Here is a 21,612-nt window from a genome sequence, read left to right on the forward strand (position 1 = left end):
ATTTTTCTTATTAATCTGATTATTATTCAGATTTTGGTTGAACGATAAACTGCATCTTGAATTTTATACATTTTTGGCTCTTGTAGCCTTAATTTGTGTGGCCATTATAGTAAGGAAAGAAAGACTAAGAACTTCTTTAACATTCTCTAAATTGATTTTAAAAACTATTGGCAGATCAATAGTTTGTCAGCCTTGTCCACCATATTAGTTATAGTATTGGCAAAATCCACCATCTGTCGACCTCAACATATGTACAATGGCACTAAAGCAAAAAATATATAAATAATAAAAATCTGTTTTATTGTGGTCCTAATGTACAGTATATGATGATAGGGAAAAGAGTAGGCAAGGGAAAAGAAGATAAGTGGGAGTAAACACCATGTGAAATTGACTGGAGCCACACAGAAGGCAGAGTGGGAGATAATAAACTCTGATTAGAGCCCTAGAAGGGATGAGGAGTGTAGGATTATACATGCAGAAGAACTGAAACAACATGATTTGAATCTAGGATTTCCAAACTTTGCAATCCTGGAATTCTTCACCATCATAAATCAAATGGCCCAGGCATCCTCATTGGTCAGAAAGGCCCCTCTGCATGACCTCCTGATCTTGCATTTCTCTTTGAAAGGTTTCCAAAAGACCATCAGATTTGCACGACTCGAATACAAAGATATTTCATCTTAATCCAGGAACATTTTACACAGTCACAGTACTTTACCGAGTTAGACTTCTAAAATGTACGGAATGCATTTAATGATTTATACAATACCTTGTCTTGCTAGGTAATTCTGAAATAGCTATTAACTGTGGTACCTTGTATAAGTGACAAATTAATGGTTATAGCCTGATGTACTTCTTTAAAATGTGTGTAATGTTTCATCAATGTTGTATAACACATGAATTAACCAGTATTATTTTGTAACAAGGGATTGTTACCCTTTGTATTGTTACCTACACGTATAATATCCATCAAAAAATGTCATGTTTAGGATGTAAACGTTCGCTGGCATATGCAGAGAAAGCTAATGACAATGAATATCATGTCTCTTGTACCATTCTCAAGATATAAAAGTTAATGATTAAAACATATACTATTTTTGAGCGGGAGATTTGTAAGACTCTGGAACAAAGGACCATAAAATCAGCTGTCAGAAAGGACAGCCCAGTTGTGACTCTGAAAAGTCACTTATGATTGGCACAGGACACCTTAGGGGATGTGGCCAGTTTCAGTTCAAATGTTTCCTAACAGGAAGAACACTTCCTCTTCTCTCTCCTCTCTCTCTCTCTCTCTCTCTCTCTCTCTCAACTCTTCTCTTCGCTCTTCTCTCTTCCTCTCTTCTGCCTGCATGTGCTTCGTCTGGTCGCTCCGCTTACTGCCAGGTCCATGCCATCTGAGGCCCAAGGAAGTTCGGGACTCGACATCCCGAGAAAGCTTGTCACTCTCTACGGGTCATACACCCATGAGACGGCCTCGCTTCAAATAGTCATATTAATACTATAGTTCATAGTATTACCTCATTCATACAGACAATAACTTTGATCTTACAGTGGTCCAAAACATCGTCGGAACGAACTTTCGACCAAGCGCCAAGAACCAAGCAACACAAAGAACGCAAAGAAACACCACAAAGACAAGCAAGTACATCTCCAATATTGTACTCAAAGAGCTGGTGTATTAATTAAATAATTTGGTAATCTGATAACAAATCGTAGTAGACTCAAATAAGGATAAATGGTTCTTAAGGCATTGTTAACAGACTCCATAAAGTTCATTTTCACTGAATTGATCATTTATTTCACATTCTGTCACTCTTTTCACCAAGCTGTCTCATGTATATTTGGGTTAAATTAGATTTATGTTTAGAATAGTAATAAAGTGTGTCTGTATTCAAAGATGAATGACTGGAATATTTTGATAAATAATCTCATCCCTGTTTCTAAAAGATTTAGCTTCAAATCTGTACCTAAATATGTGTGATATTATTTTCAATAAGCCATGAGAATAATATCACTCCAATAAGTGAATTAATCATAATTCTCTTTTTAAAGCTAATTCAAAAGCTTACAGTAGAAATTGTGAGCTGATACAACAAGACGTTGTATTACAAATTTAATGGTGGAGAATTTATTCAGACAAATAATCTAGTTATTTGTCATTTATCTAATTTATAATGGTTGTCGAACACGACTAATTCTGTTATACATTTTATTACCTAATAATGTATAATAAGGACAGTTTAATTTAGTTCATAGCTCACATATTTTGCAAATTTAGCATACCAAATATACTTACATATAATGGTGTGAGAATGAGGGCACTTTAAAGTTCCCTCTTAAATGTCGCATATAAAATATCTTACAGGAGCACCACTTAAAAGAAACTATACAAAATGGGGGGTATCATCTATGGAGCAGAACGATATGGAATAAGGAAGAAAAAGTAAAAGGCACCAATGTTGGAAAGCAAGTCCAGTTGAATGACTGATCCGAGAGAAGTAACTTAAGTTGTGGAGGAAGGCTTCCACAAGGAGAAAGAAGACATCAACGTACTCCAGAGATACATCAAATGCCACCTAACAAAATGAGCAGAGAACTTGCGGAAATCACGCAAAAAAACAAAACGAGAAAGATCACGCTTCTTCAAATGCCCTTTAAAATGTGTGAAAACATTTTTTGCCAAGGAGAAGGGACGAAGCTTGGAAATGTCAAAACAAGATCTGGAGGAACATTTAGAAAGGAAAATACATGATTCCTTCAGACAATCCACCAGTTGAACAGCTGTAATACTGGATGTACGTGAGCCCTCCAAAGTGGAGAGAGGTGGAGCACTCAGTAAAACGGGCAAGCACATAATCTGCCCCAGGGCCTAATGGGCTTACATACAGAGTATGTAAGAGTGCTCCTGATGTTCTACACTTCCTTTGAAACTAATAGATGTGTTTCTTACCCACACCTATAATATCGCTTCTGAAGATATGGATTTAACCACTGGAGTCTTATGGATTACTTTTAAATGGCCTTTATGTGATTTTTAGAGCTTCAACGGTCTGGCTATAGGTTAATTATGACAAAAGTACTGATTAATCTAGATCCGTAGTTTGTCAAGACAAACTATAATGTTGGTCTGACAAAAACTTGTCTGAAATTTTAAAATTATTTTGAAATGCTTGAAGTTAAAAAATGTACAGGCCTTATGGTAAGAAAGAAAGAATCTTACAGCAGATTAAAGGCTTTTGTGTAAGTTTTGACAGCTGAAGTTTGAAATCACAAACATTCAAAAACAGACTCTTAACTCATTTTAACATTCTGTCAATGTAATGTAGTCTAGGGTATTTTTGTACACTTTGAAAAGGCATAAATGATGCATTCGCAGGGCTTTTTTGATGGGAGAATAATAATTGTAACCAAGCTTTAGGATTGTTCCAAACTGAATTTCCAATAAAATGACCAATCGAACAATGTTTTTGAGCCAAACAAATTTCAGCCATTTGAAGCTCTCACAATTGAGGGTGAAGTCTGCAAAGGAAATAGGGTGTAGGGATGATCATTTCTGAATGGAACGCACCCCATCATTCAGAAGAGTTAGAAAAGATATAGCAGTGCGAGCCAGAACTGCCTAAGTTTAACCAAACCCATGTGCAGATACTGTTGGAGTCTATATGTTAAATTCTTCAACATTTAAAGTGTTTGATGAAGTTAAAATATTTCATGATGTATTATTGCCCCTTTAAATATATGTACATTTACACATTTATCACACATTTTGTTACATGCTTGTTTTTTTGTATGCATAATTTTGAGTTTAATTTATGTTTAACAAATGTTAAAATTGTAATGTCTCTTTAAGAACAGCGGCTGTTCAGCGAACGTGTTTCGGCTGAGCGGTTTCTTTACCACATCCTTGCCACGTTTGAATTAATCTGACTGTAAATAACAGAACATGTATTAAAGTAGACAAATCAATGAAAACTTTAAAAGATAACTGGACTGGTGGCCCTAAGAGAAAATTGGCCCCGGGGCCCTTGCTAGTCATAATCCGCCCCTGGGCCTGGCCACCATTTGCTTGCATTTTAAGGACCCACAGAGCTGAGATATTCTTCTAAATTTGCGTTCTTTAGATGACAGAAAGTCATATACATAAATGATCTGGGATGCATTGTGGGTAAGTAAATGTTGAGAGAATTTCAGTCAGAATGAATGGTTCCACACTGGTTTCTTTGACAGAATCACAATTTATTTTTTTTCTACTATAACATTTTTCACCACCATCATTCTGCCCTAAATGTGATCTGACTTAGTGTTATTTTATGTAAAGATGCACCACTTTGAAAGTGCATGAAATCATCAGGCCTCTAATTGTTGAGACGTGCGCATGCATGTGTGAAAACATCTAGTGTGAGGGCTGATGTCTCAGAAAGTTGGTCAGGCAAAACATCAATGTATCGAGGATGATCAATTGCTCTCAACTGCCGCAGACACTGAAAAAGAGGAAGATATCAGAAATGTCACTATACAGCTGATTTTAATACGATTTGACAATTGTATCTACTAGTTTAGAGTCATAAAATGTATTCTGTCCTCAGGCCAATACATTCTCACTTGAACAGTCTTTAATATCAGGCACTCCACCTAGTGGTAACATCAATACTCTGCAGATTTTTAAAAAAGGTCAATGCTAAATGTTTGTGAGTACCTTGTTTTGTTACAATAAAAATTAATTGGCCCCATAGATTTTCTGTGTGCCTCCAACTGCCACCACTTTCTAAAGAGACAACCACTTACCCACCCTAAAGATCAAAATGCAATAAATTAATGCAGAATAAAGTAGAATAAGAATAAAAATAAAAGACAGGGACAGTTGACCCATAATGATCAGTCACTTCAGTTGCATATTTTTTCCCCATGCAATGAAAGTGAATGATGATGGAGGCTGTTGGCCCCTACATTCTGCCTAACATCTCGTTTTGTGTTTCACTGAAGGAAGTAATGAGTTTAAAATGAGAATTTTAAATTTTGGGTAAAAATATTATTTTTTAGCCTTATTTCTTTCATAATTGGTTTACCGTTCTTTCTTTTAGTCCAGGATCTCTTTGATGCACCAGCAACAGAGCAGGAAGTAAAGGCAATCTTTAAGAGACTGGACAACTCCATAGGCTGCATTTCCTCCCAGCAGATTCTTGCCATGGCCCATTCTCAGGCCTGCATCTCTCAAGTTTTGGTCCAGTGAGGAGGGCATGGCCTGGGGGAGCGGGCGCTGTGGGTGCATCTCACTCCAATGCTCCACAGCCGTTTGGAGAGCGCAAGCGATACTGGAGGGGAGGAATTTGAGGAGAGCAGGCCAGGTCCTTGTTCGTTGTGGTGTGCTGCGAGCCTCCACTTTGTCTTGCTCAAGCATAACCTCTCTTTTAATGAATAGTGGGGAATGAACCTGAAGCATCTGGTTGAAACTGACTCCCTCGAGTTCTCCCAGTGTGCTCTGCCTGCTCTGGGCAGGTGATGCATGGATACATGCCCCCCTCCTCCTCCACTGTAAAATTGGTTTTATTCAGCTCTGGAAAATACCAGCTAACTGTTCACCTCCTATTGCACAATAGCCATTACGCTGCCAAACACCATCTCTAATCTATCTATTGTTCATCTCTAATTCCTCTACTGTTCACTGAAAGGTCCTGAACCACTCTGTCAAAATATTTCCCCATCGATTCATATGCACACACTAATACAGACAAGTATTTTGTTTTTCACCCTGTACCTTCTGGAACTCATGCCATTTTCTGCTATAACGGCACGGTCAGTGTGACAATGTTTGCTTTATGGAATTAATTTTAGAGAAGAACCGTGCCATGGTAATTACAGTAATTAGAATTTGAGAGCTGATCTTATTCCAGTAGACTGACATATTTGGGTCTGTGATACACCCAAATATGGGTCTATCACACAGTCTACAGTCAAATAGAATCAATCAAAGGAATTAATATGATTAGTAATTTGAGATATATGCATGGGCTATCAGCTGTAAACCTGATCTTCATCTGAGGTGATCAATGTCAGAGTTTTGTGATTTAAGGCTGTTTAAAACCAAAGGAACACATCAAATAAAACACACAAAGAAAGGTGAATGATATATGCATTTATATATGTAATCTATTGTTTGAGATACAGGTGTAAACATTTATGTTTTCCCCATAGAACAACAACATAAAAAAAGGATTATTAAAACAATCAAAAACATGTAAAAAACAACAACAACAAAATATTTATATAGGCAAACAAGAATAAAAAAGCCTTTGGCTTTGAATATAGCATACAACAAACCACAACACAAAGGTCACCATTACCACAATAACAGGAAGTGTTTCCATGCAACAAAGGCCGCTGTAAATTATAAAAATGAGCAAACAGTTGAGTGGTGAGCAAGAGAGGTGTAAAAGCCAGATTATTCCAGTCCATTCCAGCTCTGCACACATATACCTCTACATACTCTCACAAACATTCTTTGTTGAAACAGAACAAACTGTATTACCAATTATACTGACCAGAACCAGTAGTCTGAACATCAACACATAAAAGTGAAAAGATTCAAAAACAAACAAGCATTACACCATTCTCCTTTTGCTGGAAGCATACATTTGAATTACAACAGGCTAAAATTCACATGAATGTGAGGGCAGGTCACATTCAGTTGCAGCTAAATTTATGTGGAATGAATGTTGACTGATAATACACAAATTGAATCCATATAAAAAAATAAAACCGTTGCCAGGTACCAATTCCAGATTGACAAAGCATCCAGATATGGCCTGCTAAGGGTCTACAATCTGACAAAGAACAACCTCATAATTTACATAGATGTGTGTCTGCTGTGTGGAGAACACATTAGGTTATCACTCTATGCTTTTTTCCCTCATGATAGTAGGCCAATAAGTCACTTCAGTACAATCCTTTACAAATGTGCTAATTCCCTACAGATTCATTTGAGACTGATCCACACAGTGAATAACTGGCTTTAGATGTGATATGCTCAGACATGATGAAAATAACTATGAGCATATGAAAAGCTTATTTACATGTTCTTACAGAATATTAAGCATCTGTTTTAGGTCACCAATGAGAAATGGAGTATGGAGTTCTTATTAACAATTTTAAGTTTAAGCAATATGACATAATACTGAGCAGTTTTATTTAAACCACAGATCAGCACTAAACTAAGACCACAGTACAATAGCATTGCACAAAAATCATGCAGAGGAAATATGAAGACTGCTTGCAAAAAGCGGTACTAAAGCTCACTTAACTCGTGTCATTTTCACAGATTTGTTTTTCAACTTTTTAAGAAAAGAAAGTGTCATGTTTACCCACAGATTTGCATAAGGTGACTGAGTTACACTGGTATGTCTGTGTAAAGTTAAAAAGGCACAATCTATACCAGAACAAAAGAGAACAAAAGAATAAAGGGAGGAAGAACTGTCCTTCCTCTTCCTGTCTGTGGTTTATACTGAAACTGCACTTTATGGCTGCAAAAAGACTTTTAACGGACAGAATTCATTTGGAGTGCTTTTTGTCCTCCTGAATAGAGGCTTCGAAGTTTGACAGGCAAGGAAAGACAAGTAATCCTGCACCACTTGCAATACACATCATTCAAATGCAGTCTAATAATTATAGCAAATCTTTGAAAAGCATGAATCCTTTCACTTTGTCTTGAAACTAAAGGCTACAACCATACAGAAGCAGCTGACACTTCAATACACATAAAGATACTGTAGATTGTCAATGCGAACAGAGTAGAAATGTCCACATGAAAAAGAAAAAGAACAATAAAGCATCTGCTCAAATTCCTAATGCATTATAAAATTAAACCATCCAACTGATGATGTCAGCTTTTCAAGGAGATGACTTCAATGCAACAAATATATAAATTCCTATTTAAAATGACATCATAAGAAGGCTTTAAAATAGATTTGCTTTGTGTCATTTCACAGAACAATTCCAGTCTTTCCTATTCAGATTATAGGCTTACAGTATGTCCATGTCCACTGTTTGCACTGATTTTATAATTTTGTCTCATCCCTTTCCTCACAGGTTGATTGATGATGTAAATGGAGAGGGAACGTCCCTTTTCCCCACATACTAGGATGTCTGCAATTTTACCTCATAAAGGGTAGGATAAGTCCCTCACAGCGTCTGCTTGGTTGCATAATGAAAATTCCACACAGTACCTGTGCAGGCTGCTAAAGCTTTCACATATGTTCAGGGGTGTTCCCAAATGTCCAAAATTCCCATTCATTCCTGGGATCATGTTGGAATGCTGTAAAGGGCATTTTCAGGGTGAGAAAAAGAAGCAATTTGGAGTGTTATCTCCTGGTGGAGACACTGACAAAGTGATATTGCAGTGGGAATTACAATGGATGGGATTAATTTAATGGAGACACTGAATGTTGAAGCCTGTGTTTGGAGAATAAGCTCTGTATTTTCTTTAAAGTTTTGCATATTCATCAAACAGTCTTAAGACCACGACTTGTGACAGGATAATGCAGGGGATTCGCAAACAGACTGCAGCATACACTTAAAAAACAAAACAGCTCTCTTAAAATGAATAATCGGTTTGAAGCAGTCTTGAGTCTTTGGATGTGAACTCCCAATCAATAGAGTGCTACAAAGGTGCTGCGATTGTAGTTCATTCAGATCAACTCTAAACTCCAAGAATGCCCAAGTCTGTTGCCATGGTTACAGCTGCTCCCCAGTCTTAATTCAAGATATGATACTGTGTTGATGCCACATCCATTTCACTGAACTGTTTGTTTTTCTCTTTCAGATGTCTCTACATTTGAGTTTGGCTTTTTGTAATTGCTTTTTCAAACGATTTGCATGTCTTTTAGTCCTTGAGTATAATGACTGAATCAGTTTGAAATTTCATGGTCGATGGTTGATGCAGAACAAAATTTTGTGTTTCTGATTTTTTTAACAGATATGATTACTTTACACTCCCACTTGAAAAAGTAATTTTCTGCTAAAGTCTGCCAAAAAAGTGGGAAAGGGAGGAGTTTTTTTCTTGTGGAGAAAAATCAGGATGTTTCTCTTAAACTCGGCGCTCGACGGGCTGTTGCAGACACACCTCACTTCCTGCTGAGATGATTGGCAGCCTGTTGTCCATATGATAGCTAATCAAGTGACTAACACTCTCAAACCGGTGGTCTTTGGTACGCACCTATAGCAATACAAAAGAAAAGAAACAAAAGGTTTGGAAAAGTCATTCAATTAATATAGAAGTTTATATATTAATATAATTAATACTAAATAAATGTAGTTCATAAGTTAAAGTTGTTCTGATCCTCTAATTCTGATCCCCCGCATTCCAAGAGTATACCAGAGTACACATTTCACTGTTTGTATCACTCCGTTTGTCTGTGTTCATGACATTCCAGAATCCAGACAGTCTGCCAGTGCTACTTGATGCTTTGACTTTTTTTGTAAGTATTTTCAATGGCAGCTACAAAACATTTGAACTAACTGGCTAAATTTAGTCTGAAATGTTCCTCAATATGAACTTCTAGTTTATAAAAGCAATACCACACTTGCAAACCTACGGCCAAATAATAGCCATGCTAAACTCACTACAACAGCACACTTATACTCATGTTATATTGCTTAAAAGGAATTGTTCATCCAAAAATGCAAATTCTGTCATCATTTACACACCTTCATGTCATTACAAACCCTTATTACCCATAGGTTTAGCGCTGCATCACAAACAACAAAAAAGGTCTCAAGTCTCTCTCCTGCACTCTTTTGAACATGCAATAGATGTCAATATTTTCACTTAATGAGTCTGACTAACCCTATCATATGCCTTCAGACAACTTGACGCACAAGTTACTTGGACTACTTTAAGATACATCAAACGCATCCTTGTTGAAGCTTGAAAGCGGAATCACTATTCATTGCCAATATATTGACAAGAGGGACTGGCATATTCATAAAAATATATTCTTTTGTGTTCCAAAAAAAAAAAAAAAATTTAAAAATTAAGACAGGTTTGGAATGACAAAAGGGTGAGCAAATAATAACATTAAATCTTAAGTTTTAAAAGGATAAAAAAAGATTATGTGGCAATGAATGGTTTTCATTACTATCTTTTCTACATCATTCCCTTATTCCCTTTCACCATTACTTTCTCCTTCTGACTTACCACTCCCTCTGGATCCACAAGAAGCAGGTGTTTGGCTTGACCGCCCTGCTGCCCAGTAAGGACATACTGGCCTGGTGTGGTGCCTGACTCCCTCACCAGGAAATCTCCATCCTTAGTCAGAAGCCTTTCGGCCTGTCTTCGGCTAAGAGGCCCGTGGAACCAGGGCTCGTTCTGCAGCTGCTCTGCCAGAGGGGGTGCCACTGCACCTGACACTCCTAAAGCATCATCAAACGGCTCTAGAAAGACAGAGAGATCACACTATTCCTGCATCCTTGGTGAATTTACTAGGGTGACTGCATACTTTTGTCCATAAATATACATTTGAAGTCAGAAGTTTACATTCATCTTAGCCAAATAAATGTAAACTTAGTTTTTCACAACTACTGACATTTAATCATAGAAAACATTCCCTGTCTTAGGTCAGATAGGATCACTGTTTTAAGAATGTGAAATATGGGGGATTCACGTGACGCCATGCAAGGATCGGACGTGTGAATGGCGAGCTCTGCGCACTTTGCTGATTTTGATACCTTTTAATGACATAAACCGGTGAGATTCGATACAATCTGTTCTATAACTGTTCTAGGAGGACAATATGTCAAAGAATTCAAAATTCTCGGACACTTACGTGCTCAAGCTGACACCCCTGAGAAGGCCCCGAGCCAGGGAGTCGATTTGGTCAGAGAAATTAGGGAAATTCGGCGAGAGATGTTGAACATGTCGGGAATGCTGACGAAGGTCATTGCTGACTTGAAGGATCTTGCTTTAATACGTTGATCGATCACTGCCATGGACACTAAATTCACTGAGGTGGTCACAAGAGTGGGGGATGTCAAGAAACGGATTGATTATCTCAAGTCATCGGAGAGGGAATTATCTGCTAATTCACTAGCGACCAAGGTGGATTTGGAGCATGTCTGGGAGACGTTGGAGGACATGGAAAACCATAGTAGGTGGAAAAACATCCATATCGTGGGAGTCCCAGAGAGAGCAGAGGGACAGAATATGGTGGAATTCCTGGACGGGCTCTTTCATAATCTGCTCGACATAGCAGGCCATAAGCTAGAAATCGAGCAAGCTCACAAGGTTCTGGCTCGGCGATCCACTGAGGGAGACAGGTTCTGACCTTTTTTGGAAGAACCACAGCATTTTCTTGTTCCCAGACTTTGCGAACTCGATAAGAGAGAAACGTAACCAATTCAAGGAATGCAAGAAACTTTTACAGCAACGAAAGGTCACTTTTGCACTGATATTCCTGGCAAAATTGAGGATAGATGTCAAGGATGGCCGAAAAACATTCACATGCCCATAGCAAGTGATGTCCTTCATAAAGTCAATGGAGTGAGTGGGTCGTGTTGTGGTGCTCATGTTGCTGCTGGGTAGGCCAGCTCACTGAACATCCGCTTGACTGTTTGAAGAGTCTGCAAGCTTTTTTTGCTGGTTCCACCAAGCAGCTGGAGTTTATTTAATAGAGCAATACACCTTTAGGACAGTTATATGGATGAAGCTACATGCTCTGTGTTTATTCTACCTTTTGGCTGGAATTTGTTTTATAGATAATTTTTTGCTGTGTAATTCGGTCTCAAAAAATTTGTATAGAATCACCAGACTTGAGCAATCCAACGGCATAATTGACGAGGAGGTCCTCGCAGGCGTACATGGACTGTTAGAGTTTGGAGGGATGGACGCCAGTTGGCGCTGTCGTGTGCGGGGTTAATGAGCATGTATTTTTTTTCTGTTTGTTTGATTCTGGGGAATGTTCGGTGTATGACTGTTGCACTAATGTTGGAATGTGGTCTTTGTGCATCAAAAACCAGATTCTAATCTATTTTTTCTAACATGTCAAAATGTCAAATGTTAATGTGAGTGGATAGTCTCTCTCCATGTGTAATGTGAATGGGTTGGGGCACTCCATAAAAAGAAGGAAGGTTCTTAAGCATAACAAATATGATATAGTGTTTCTTCCAGAAACACACCTTTCCCCGCAGGAAGCTGAAAAATTTGGAAAGATATGGGGTGGGCATTTGTTTTTATAGTGCTGGCCCGAGTAAGAGGAGGGAAGTTATTACACTGATAAGTAAACACACATTTTATTGTTGTTGTAATTTTTATGTTATTTTTCACATAAGATTGATCTTATGATGATCTCATCAATAATGCAACACGTTGCAAGCTGCAGACAGTGGGGGTGAGAGACGAGCGTCTCCGTGTTAGTGTGTGCATCAGCCGGCGGACCGGCTAAAACTCTCCCGGTCTCGACTCCCAGTCAGATTGGGTCTCTTCCACGACTGGTTGAAGCAGCTCTGACTGCACAGAGAATGACAGTTTTGGAGTTTGAGATAATTTACATGTCATGCTCCCGTATTATATTAACTTTAATTATTGATGAAATAAAGACATATCGCCAAGCTGTGATCTGTGTTTCGGTGTTATTTTTTTCTGGCCACCAGTTCAGTGTCGGTCTGCTCGGCATCCATCTTCACCTGATTTCCACGCTAAACAACGGAAACTAACATGACATGACCACATGTGCCACTCCCTAAACTGAGACTGTTAAACTCTTTTTATTAGCGATTGCGATATGATTAATCGTGCAGCACTAATGTCAAGCAAAGAGGAACTGAGTTTGAAGGTAGGCCTTAAAATACATCCACAGGTAAACCTCCAATTCAGAACACCTCCTTTCAGAAGCTAAATGGCTAATTGTCTAAAGGCTTGACATCATTTTCTAGAATTTTCCAAGCCGCAAAAAGGCACAGTTAACTTAGTGTATGTAAACTTCTAACCCATTGGAATTGTGATATAGTCAATTAAAAGTGAAACAATCTATCTGTAAACAATTGTTGGAAAAATTACTTGTCATGCACAAAGTAGATGTCTTAAACGACTTGCAAAAACTATAGTTTGATAATATTAAATCTGTGGAGAGGTTAAAAACAATGAGTTTTAATGACAGCCTCAGTGTATGTAAACTTCAGAATTCAACCGTATTTGCATGGGTCATTAGTTCCTTACTCATGTCAAAAGCATCTCTGTGAACATTTCCATTGGCTGCTGATGCTGCCGGGAGGCGGGGCTTATCCACGTTCACATATGAGGGGTCATCAAACAAACCACCCTCCTTTACACCCACTGAAAGGGGAGAGAGAAAAAGAGGAAGACAGTGAGGTTGAAGTGAGTTAACCTTCAGGTGACTGCACTTAAGAGGGGCAATTCTGAGTCTTCTTGTCAGAAAGGCCAGCAATCTAGAAGTCACCTCTCAAAGGCGCTGTATTAGGTTTGGACAGTGTCCAACACAGAGCAATGAAAAGTGACAGAAAAAACGCTGACACATTTAGCAGAATGATAGTTTCAGATGAAAGGATTTGAAAAGCTGAGAGGAAAAGGAAGATGAATCAAAGGGACGTGTAACAGTACTCTAAGTGCCAACATGAGTAAAATCATTAGAAAGGAACAGGGCAGTGATTAGTAGTGTGAAGCATTTATGTGTGTGTAAACCTGACCTGGTAGAGGAGGTAGAGGCTGCTTGTGAATGTCGTTCTGGCTGGGCTGTCCATAGGGCTGTGGAGACAGAGAGGGGCATTGCATCATTGTTGTCACATACCGTATACTGCATTTTTACTGGGTTTGTCACAACATTAAAATAGCAGTAATCGATACTAATACCAGTATCAATATATGCGTATGCATATATAAATATAACTATGGGAATTATGTTGTGACTAAACAAAATCCAAACTGTTTTATATCTTCATAGTAGTCACCCATTGCCTAGAATTTGTAGACATGTGCTTTTGACATTTTTCTCAACCAACTTCTTGAGGTTTCACCCTGGGATGCTTTTTAAACAGTATTGAAGGAGTTCCCATCTATATGCTGGGCACTTATTGGCTGCTTTTCTTTATTATTTGGTCCAAGTCATCTATATAAAAACCTTTTTATTTTTATTTTTATAATAAAATAAATTAATATGGTGGCACATTATATTTTTGTCTACAAAACGAATTTCAAACATTTAATCAAAACACCTTCAGATCAAAAGATTTTTAAGATCATGAGAAACATTTCAGGCAAGTGACCCCAAATTTTGAGCGGTAATGTATATGTGCATATATATATATATATATATATATATATATATATATATATATATGAGAGAGAAAGAGAGAGAGAGATAAATAAAAAATCTGGGGTGAACTATCCATTTATTGTTCGACAATAAGGGCTTATGAAGGTAGTAAATGTATCCTGCCAATAGCAGTGAGTGATTCTCTCTTTGTCTATTAGGTTAATCCTAATGGACAAATCCGAAATTTTGTCACACCTTTTTACATTCACGTAAGAAAGACATAACTGACTGTTTACATTAAAGGAATGTTCCTGGTCCAATACAAGTTAAGCTCAATTGAAAGCATATGTGGCATACTGTTGATTATCACCTAAATTGTATTTCAACTTGTTCCTCCTTTAAATAAAAGCAAAAATCAAAGTTACAGTGAGGCACTTAAAATGGAATTTTACAACTTCACCCTAAAATGAACATTTTTAAAAGAAAGGAGGAATGAGTCAAAATAAATATCTCTGGTAACTTTGTTACAAATGCTGTCAATAGAGCTTAACTTGTATTAAACCCCAAATATTCCTTTAATACCTCACCAAGATGAGTGTTTAAAATAAGTGCTTTTGACAGCTCACACACAGACATGCAAGCATTTGAAATTGAGTGGCATCCTTCTTTATTTCATTTTAAATTGACATGGAACTGAAGTAACAGTACTTTTAACAGCCCTAATGATCACAAACAAATGCTCGTTTAAATGCGTGCACAGCCTACGTGTGCAGTTTAGGGGGTCTCTCACCAATGTGGCTCCTGTGCTGTGTCCAGGACGGGTCCTCATGTCAACCAAGCCTCCGGGAGGAGGTTGTTTGCCAGGAAAGTTATTGTAATACGGGACCTCTGAGGGTGGAGCCAGGTCCTCTTCCTCTTCCTCCCAGGCTGACCCATCAAATGGAGCCATCCTAAGAGAGAGAGAGAGAGATGAGAATAAATATTATACATTATTATATTTACATGGTCATGCTAAATGATGTATTGTTTTTCAAGCAGTGTTATGACAACACCAAGGTACAAGCCAACAGACACAATCAGACAAACACAATCTATAAAATGGAACGGCAAACAAATTAAAAATGTTTAGCACACATTACTCAAAGACACACGAGCACTGTGTTTCAAAATATATAGACAACATGTCTATACTAACATGTTTCTCTGCCTTATGAGTGTATTTAAGACTCTTGAATTACACAGAGACAAGAGAACAAATCCTTTTTTTCATACGCATGTTTGCATTTGTAAATGCATGGTGTAAACACACATACAGGATACTGAGGGGACTTCCATTCTTAGGGAGGGACCATGTAAATACACTCATGCAAACATACGGCTATAAATATAAATGTTTGCACTACTCATTTGAACTAGAGGTGTTGCGATCCAATTCCAAAACGACTGATGATGCATTTACATTTTTCAGTGTAGGGGTAATAATTTTTAAGTAAAATTGGGTCATTCCATGTAACAATTACACATAAAAGCTATTGCAAGATATATCTGCTCTGACCCTCCAAATCAAATAAGTGGATATTATAATATGAAGGGAGCTAATGTTGTGTAAATGAAATGCCACATCGGAGTGACCTGATTTCTTTGCAAATACCTTTATTCTCTTTAAATATAGTTCAAATATAGTTCATGATGCAGCATGCTGCTAGGTTTAGTTTAACCCTATAACGCCGTGAGTAGTGAACATGATACAAAACATGATACAAAATGTTTGGGGACTGGTAGCTCAGCAAGTAAAGACACTGACTACCACACCTGCAGTCGCAAGTTCGAATCCAGGGCGTGCTGAGTGACTCCAGCCAGGCTTCCTAAGCAACCAATTGACCTGGTTGCTAGGGTGGGTAGAGTCACGTTGTGTAACCTCCTCATGGTCACTATAATGTGGTTCTCGCTCTCGGTGGGGCGTGTGGTGAGTTGTGCGTAGATGCCGCAGAGAATAGAGTGAAGCCTCCGCATGTGCTAGTTCTCTGCGGTAACGTGCACAAGTCACGTGATAAGATGCGCAGATTGACCGTCTCAGATGTGGAGGTAACTGAGATTCGTCCTCCGCCATCATGAGGAATTTGAGCGCATTGGGAATTGGGCATTCCAAATTGGGGAGAATAAAATATGATACACATTGTTTGACGGCCCCTGTTTCACTCTCTGTTCAAGCTGGTGAGCCAAACAACATATGGTAATCTAAGTTTCACATGTTTATGGCACCATCTAGTGGTTATTTGTGAAAAAAGTGACTTATGTTGGGACAAATGAGAGCTTATTTTAATAAAGTAAAAGTGACAGTAATGATTATATTGTTACTGATATATTAAAATGACTGTTTGATGAATATCAGCAACTTGTGCTTGGTTAAAATTGTGTATATTATTTTATTGAATAACCTTGTTGAAATGACATTTATCGAAAATGACACAACAGGATTTGAGGTTTATCTCTCAATCACTACCCCATTCCATTCATGCCCACCACAAACAAATCACAACGCTTTGAAAATTCTAACATTGGGAAAAAAAATATTTTATTCATATTGAATATGATGTACTGAATTGAACTGTGATATGTTTCACTCCAAATTTATAGGCAAAGGAGAGGAAGTTGTCATGGCTAAACTCTCAAATATTGGTATCTCTGAAAAGCCCAGGGAGTCCTCTGATAATACCTAAGATTTACCACTGTAGCATGTATGGGCAAAGAAAAAGTTGCAATGTGTAAATAAAAAATGTCCAACACAAAAATGAATTGCTTGGTCTCAAGAGGATAATGACCTTTAAAGCCTATTCTATCAAATATGATCCATAAAAAAACATGTGCAATTTATTTTTATGATTTCTTTTTATAGTTTGTCTAATGGTATTAAAAACGATTTAATGTTGAAAGATTTTAATTTTCTGACAATTCTTTCATATGTCATGCTTTACAGGATTAAGATGAAGTTTATTCCACCTTTCTGTCTTTGCCTGTTTAACTTATTTGAAGGCTGTCGCATATGTTTGTTGGGACATTGTAAATGCAACTTTCTGTGTTAGAAATGGTTTTCAACAACCAGACTTATTTAATAATTAATTTTACATTTTGAAAATAAATTTTTGTGGTTCAATCCAAAGTAGTTTGAGGCAAAATCAATGCATCTGTGAATGGATTTTATTCCCATTCCTAATTTGAACAGGCACACACAGTGAAATATGCACATAAACTCTTTCTTACCGATCGTGAGGGGCAACCAGTTTTGGGGGATTCTTCAGGTATTGTTTGAAGCGGAGCTCAAAAGCCTGACCAATGGTGCTGATGACCTCCTGAGCCAAGCCTTCTGAGCATTCCAGGATATGACATGCTACAAAACAGCAAGTTATCAGTCATGAGCAGGAACAAGTTGACTTTCAATCCTCAACAAAAGTACAAAGCCGTAATAAGTAATGACACATAACGAAGTATTTTAGTACTTTAACGTCAATTAAAATTAAAATTTCCAGGCACAAAAAAAATTAATCTCTGGCTGTGCATGGAAAACAGTAATTAAAATGTCACCTATAAATCTAACACCAGACTACATGTTTAAGTGTGAAAGTGTGTCATGCTGTATTATTACCTCTTTGATTGACCGGGTCTTTGGCGACATAGGCTACATACTCTGCTGTGTCCTGGGGAGACAAAGAGCGAGAGAAACAGAGAGGGATGGAGAGGAGGAAGGAAAGAATGAAGAGGAGGACATTAAGATATATTAGAGTAAAGAGACAAAGAACAGAGGGATAAGCAGAAGTAAGTTTTTTATTTGAGGCAGTCTATTCACTACAAGACAGGAAACAGAAGAGGAAACAGTGGGGGAAAAGACAAATGACAGATAAGGACAGATGAGTTAGACAAATAAGTGAGGGAGGACAGAATGAAAGTGAGGCTGATAAAACCAAAAATGAGGAAATGAAATAAGGAAACCTAGAACAATAAGGCTAAAGAACAGGGTTCTCATCAGTTTTAACCAATGAATTTCCATTACTTTTCCAGTCATTTGTGATTACTGGATAAAGATTTTTAAAAAGCATTTTGATTCAGGCCAAATCGCTAATGAATAATTTAGAAAGTTTGTGAACTGTATTGACCAATTCTGTCTCAAAAGAACAATTCAATCCCAAAAAAACCCATCAATTTTATGGGTGGGAGAAAAAAAAAATCAATTCTCAGATGCATAGCGATGCTTTCTTCAACGATTCTGGATCTATTCTCAAAAATTCAGAATCGATTCTGAGATAAGTCTAAGGATCAGTTTAAACCACGGCAGCCCAGTGGCACTTATGTGCGCCAAAGACCGATGTTAGAAACACGCGCACATACTAAAGTCAAGTCATTTTTATTTGTATAGTGCTTTTCACAACACACATAGTTTCAAAGCAGTTCCCCTCTGACTAAACAACATGAATATAATGCCAATATTAGTTTTTTGTGTGTAGTGAAAGTCATGGTTTAAAACGATTAAACTAAGTAGGTGTAAGGGTCAGTGTTTAAACAAAGCTTTTGTATGAACTGCAAGAAAAATAACTAATGTCTTTAAAGTTCATCCTGGATTAACTGCAGATGTTCACATAGATGGAATTGTCCTTGTTAGTTGGCTGATGAAGGGTTTTGTTGGCAATTAATTGATAGTCTTTGAATTCCATTTTAAGAGCCATCATTAAACCAAGGTGATGCAGGCCGAGATCAGTGCGGTGCATCGCAGTTCAACCTTCAGGTCATTTCTGTGAGGTCCATCCTAAGTGTAATGCCAACCGCACTCTATAGAACTGATCGCAGATGTGCATCATCTACACGACCATTTGTCTCCTAAAGAAACTATGATCCCAAAATTTGATCTCAGTTATTTGGAGCATGGCATGATTGTTGGTGCCAGGGGCTGGTTTGAGAATTTCTGTAACTGCTGATCTACTGGTATTTTCACGCATAATTTAATTTATCGGAATGGTGCTAAAAACAAAAAACATCCACTGAGCGACAGTTCTGTGCCTTGTTGATGAGAATGGCCAGACTGGTTCAAACTGACGAAGTCTACGGTAACTCAGATAACCACGCAGTACAATTGTGGTGAGAAGAATAACATCCCAGAATGCTATTTTGAGATGCAGGTTGGCACTGTTTGGCAGCAGGAGGGGGACCTACACAATATTAGGCAGGTGGTTTTAATGTTGTGGCTGATCGGTGTATATAATCAAGCAATCTTTTAGAGTTGAGCATAACTAGGAAAATGCATATTCACTATATATAGAGTGAGTCAGGACAACAAAATATTTCAATTCCCATGATAATTTACAAGAGACAGACAGAGAAGTAGGAAGAGATATTGGGGGGTGGGGGTGACTCACTGGATCTCCTCCTGATGCAAAAGAGATGGACTGCATGTGATGGTTGGCAATAATCTGTAGGGAGAAAGGGATGGAGATGAGGACAATGTGACAAAAAAGACAAATGGGGTGGACATGAGATAGAATGTAAAACATGTAAGAGCCAGAGAGGAGTGACAGAGAGAATGAAAGCAAAGGATGGACAGAGAGGAGGACGGTGGAGAAATTATCTGGTGAGACTGTGGTCTAAAACTGAGGAACACAGCAGTAGTAAGTCAGGCTTTGCTTCCCAAATCGGTGTTGTGTGCAGTAATTCGGCATGCTTTAGATTAATTAAGATATAAAAATGATATCAGCAGGGCAATTACTCCAGGCCCTATTCTGGGCTCCAGTAAGCTGCCTGATGAGTGCCTGAACGCTGATAAGCCTCACCCGGCTAATGCAAAACATAGAGGCATAGAAGAATTATCCATGAGTAATAAAAACCCTGTGGTGCAGCTGTAAATAAGCCAGAGGATGTATGTTTCTACCGACTATGCCAACTCCACATAGTCATGTCAACCTTTATTTATAGAGCACATTTTTAAACAACAGAAGTTGACCCAAAGTGCTATACAGGTCAAACAAATAAATATACAGAGTTGTATATACTGTATATATACAGTACTGTGCAAACGTTTTAGGCAAAACATTTGTCTTAAGATGATTATTTATATCTTCAGCTTTAGACTCCCAAACATTACTTTAGCAAATAGAAAAGATTAGAAAAGAAATACAGGGAGCCCTCTTGCATTGCCCTCACAGAGCCCCCCACTGAACATCGAGTCAGTCTGAGACTACATGAAGTGACTGAAGCAACTGAGACAGCCTAATTAAATAGAAGAACTGTGGCGAATTCTCCAAAAAGCTTGGAACATCCTATCTGCCAACAACCAACAAAACCTGTGTCCAGGTGTACCTAGGAGAATTGGAGCTGTTTTTAAGGCAAAGGTGGCCACACCACATATTGATTTATCTTTCTTAAGTTTACTAGACTTCGTATGATGTTAATTGATAAATGAAAACTTTTTATGGCATTATTTTTGAAGACATCCTCACTATGCAACATTATTCACAAGTGGCTAAAACGTTTGCACAGTACTGTGCATGTATATATATATATATATATATATATGTATATATATATATATATACACACATACACTCACCTAAAGGATTATTAGGAACACCATACTAATACTGTGTTTGACCCCCTTTTGCCTTCAGAACTGCCTTCATTCTACGTGGCATTGATTCAACAAGGTGCTGAAAGCATTCTTTAGAAATGTTGGCCCATATTGATAGGATAGCATCTTGCAGTTGATGGAGATTTGTGGGATGCACATCCAGGGCACGAAGCTCCCGTTCCACCACATCCCAAAGATGCTCTATTGGGTTGAGATCTAGTGACTGTGGGGGCCATTTTAGTACAGTGAACTCATTGTCATGTCCAAGAAACCAATTTGAAATGATTCAAGCTTTGTGACATGGTGCATTATCCTGCTGGAAGTAGCTATCAGAGGATGGGTACATGGTGGCCATAAAGGGATGGACATGGTCAGAAACAATGCTCAGGTAGGCCGTGGCATTTAAACGATACCCAATTGGCACTAAGGGGCCTAAAGTGTGCCAAGAAAACATCCCCCACACCATTACACCACCACCACCAGCCTGCACAGTGGTAACAAGGCATGATGGATCCATGTTCTCATTCGGTTTACGCCAAATTCTGACTCTACCATCTGAATGTCTCAACAGAAATCGAGACTCATCAGACCAGGCAACATTTTTCCAGTCTTCAACTGTCCAATTTTGGTGAGCTTTTGCAAATTGTAGCCTCTTTTTCCTATTTGTAGTGGAGATGAGTGGTACCCGGTGGGGTCTTCTGCTGTTGTAGCCCATCCGCCTCAAGGTTGTGCGTGTTGTGGCTTCAC

At 38.1% G+C, this 21,612-nt stretch overlaps 1 protein-coding gene across 6 annotated transcripts in view; it reads right to left on the minus strand.

The window, feature by feature from the left end:
• Nucleotides 1–6,115: 6,115 nt before the first annotated feature.
• Nucleotides 6,116–21,612, minus strand: part of LOC127657761 (SHC-transforming protein 1-like) — a 47,028-nt gene continuing 31,531 nt past the window's right edge. For 5 of the 6 annotated variants that reach the window (XM_052146644.1, XM_052146643.1, XM_052146642.1 and 2 more), the window contains 8 exons: nt 19,661–19,714; nt 17,899–17,950; nt 17,517–17,643; nt 15,046–15,205; nt 13,690–13,747; nt 13,202–13,318; nt 10,187–10,422; nt 6,116–9,205 (listed from right to left, as the gene is read on the minus strand). In XM_052146644.1, the coding sequence (XP_052002604.1) occupies nt 9,077–9,205; nt 10,187–10,422; nt 13,202–13,318; nt 13,690–13,747; nt 15,046–15,205; nt 17,517–17,643; nt 17,899–17,950; nt 19,661–19,714 (933 nt within the window). In that variant the 3' untranslated portion in view covers nt 6,116–9,076. The remainder of the gene's footprint in view (nt 9,206–10,186; nt 10,423–13,201; nt 13,319–13,689; nt 13,748–15,045; nt 15,206–17,516; nt 17,644–17,898; nt 17,951–19,660; nt 19,715–21,612) is intronic. The other variant, XM_052146646.1, reaches the window with a different exon arrangement.

This window comes from Xyrauchen texanus, chromosome 17, assembly GCF_025860055.1.
Source record: "Xyrauchen texanus isolate HMW12.3.18 chromosome 17, RBS_HiC_50CHRs, whole genome shotgun sequence".
NCBI lineage: Eukaryota > Metazoa > Chordata > Actinopteri > Cypriniformes > Catostomidae > Xyrauchen > Xyrauchen texanus.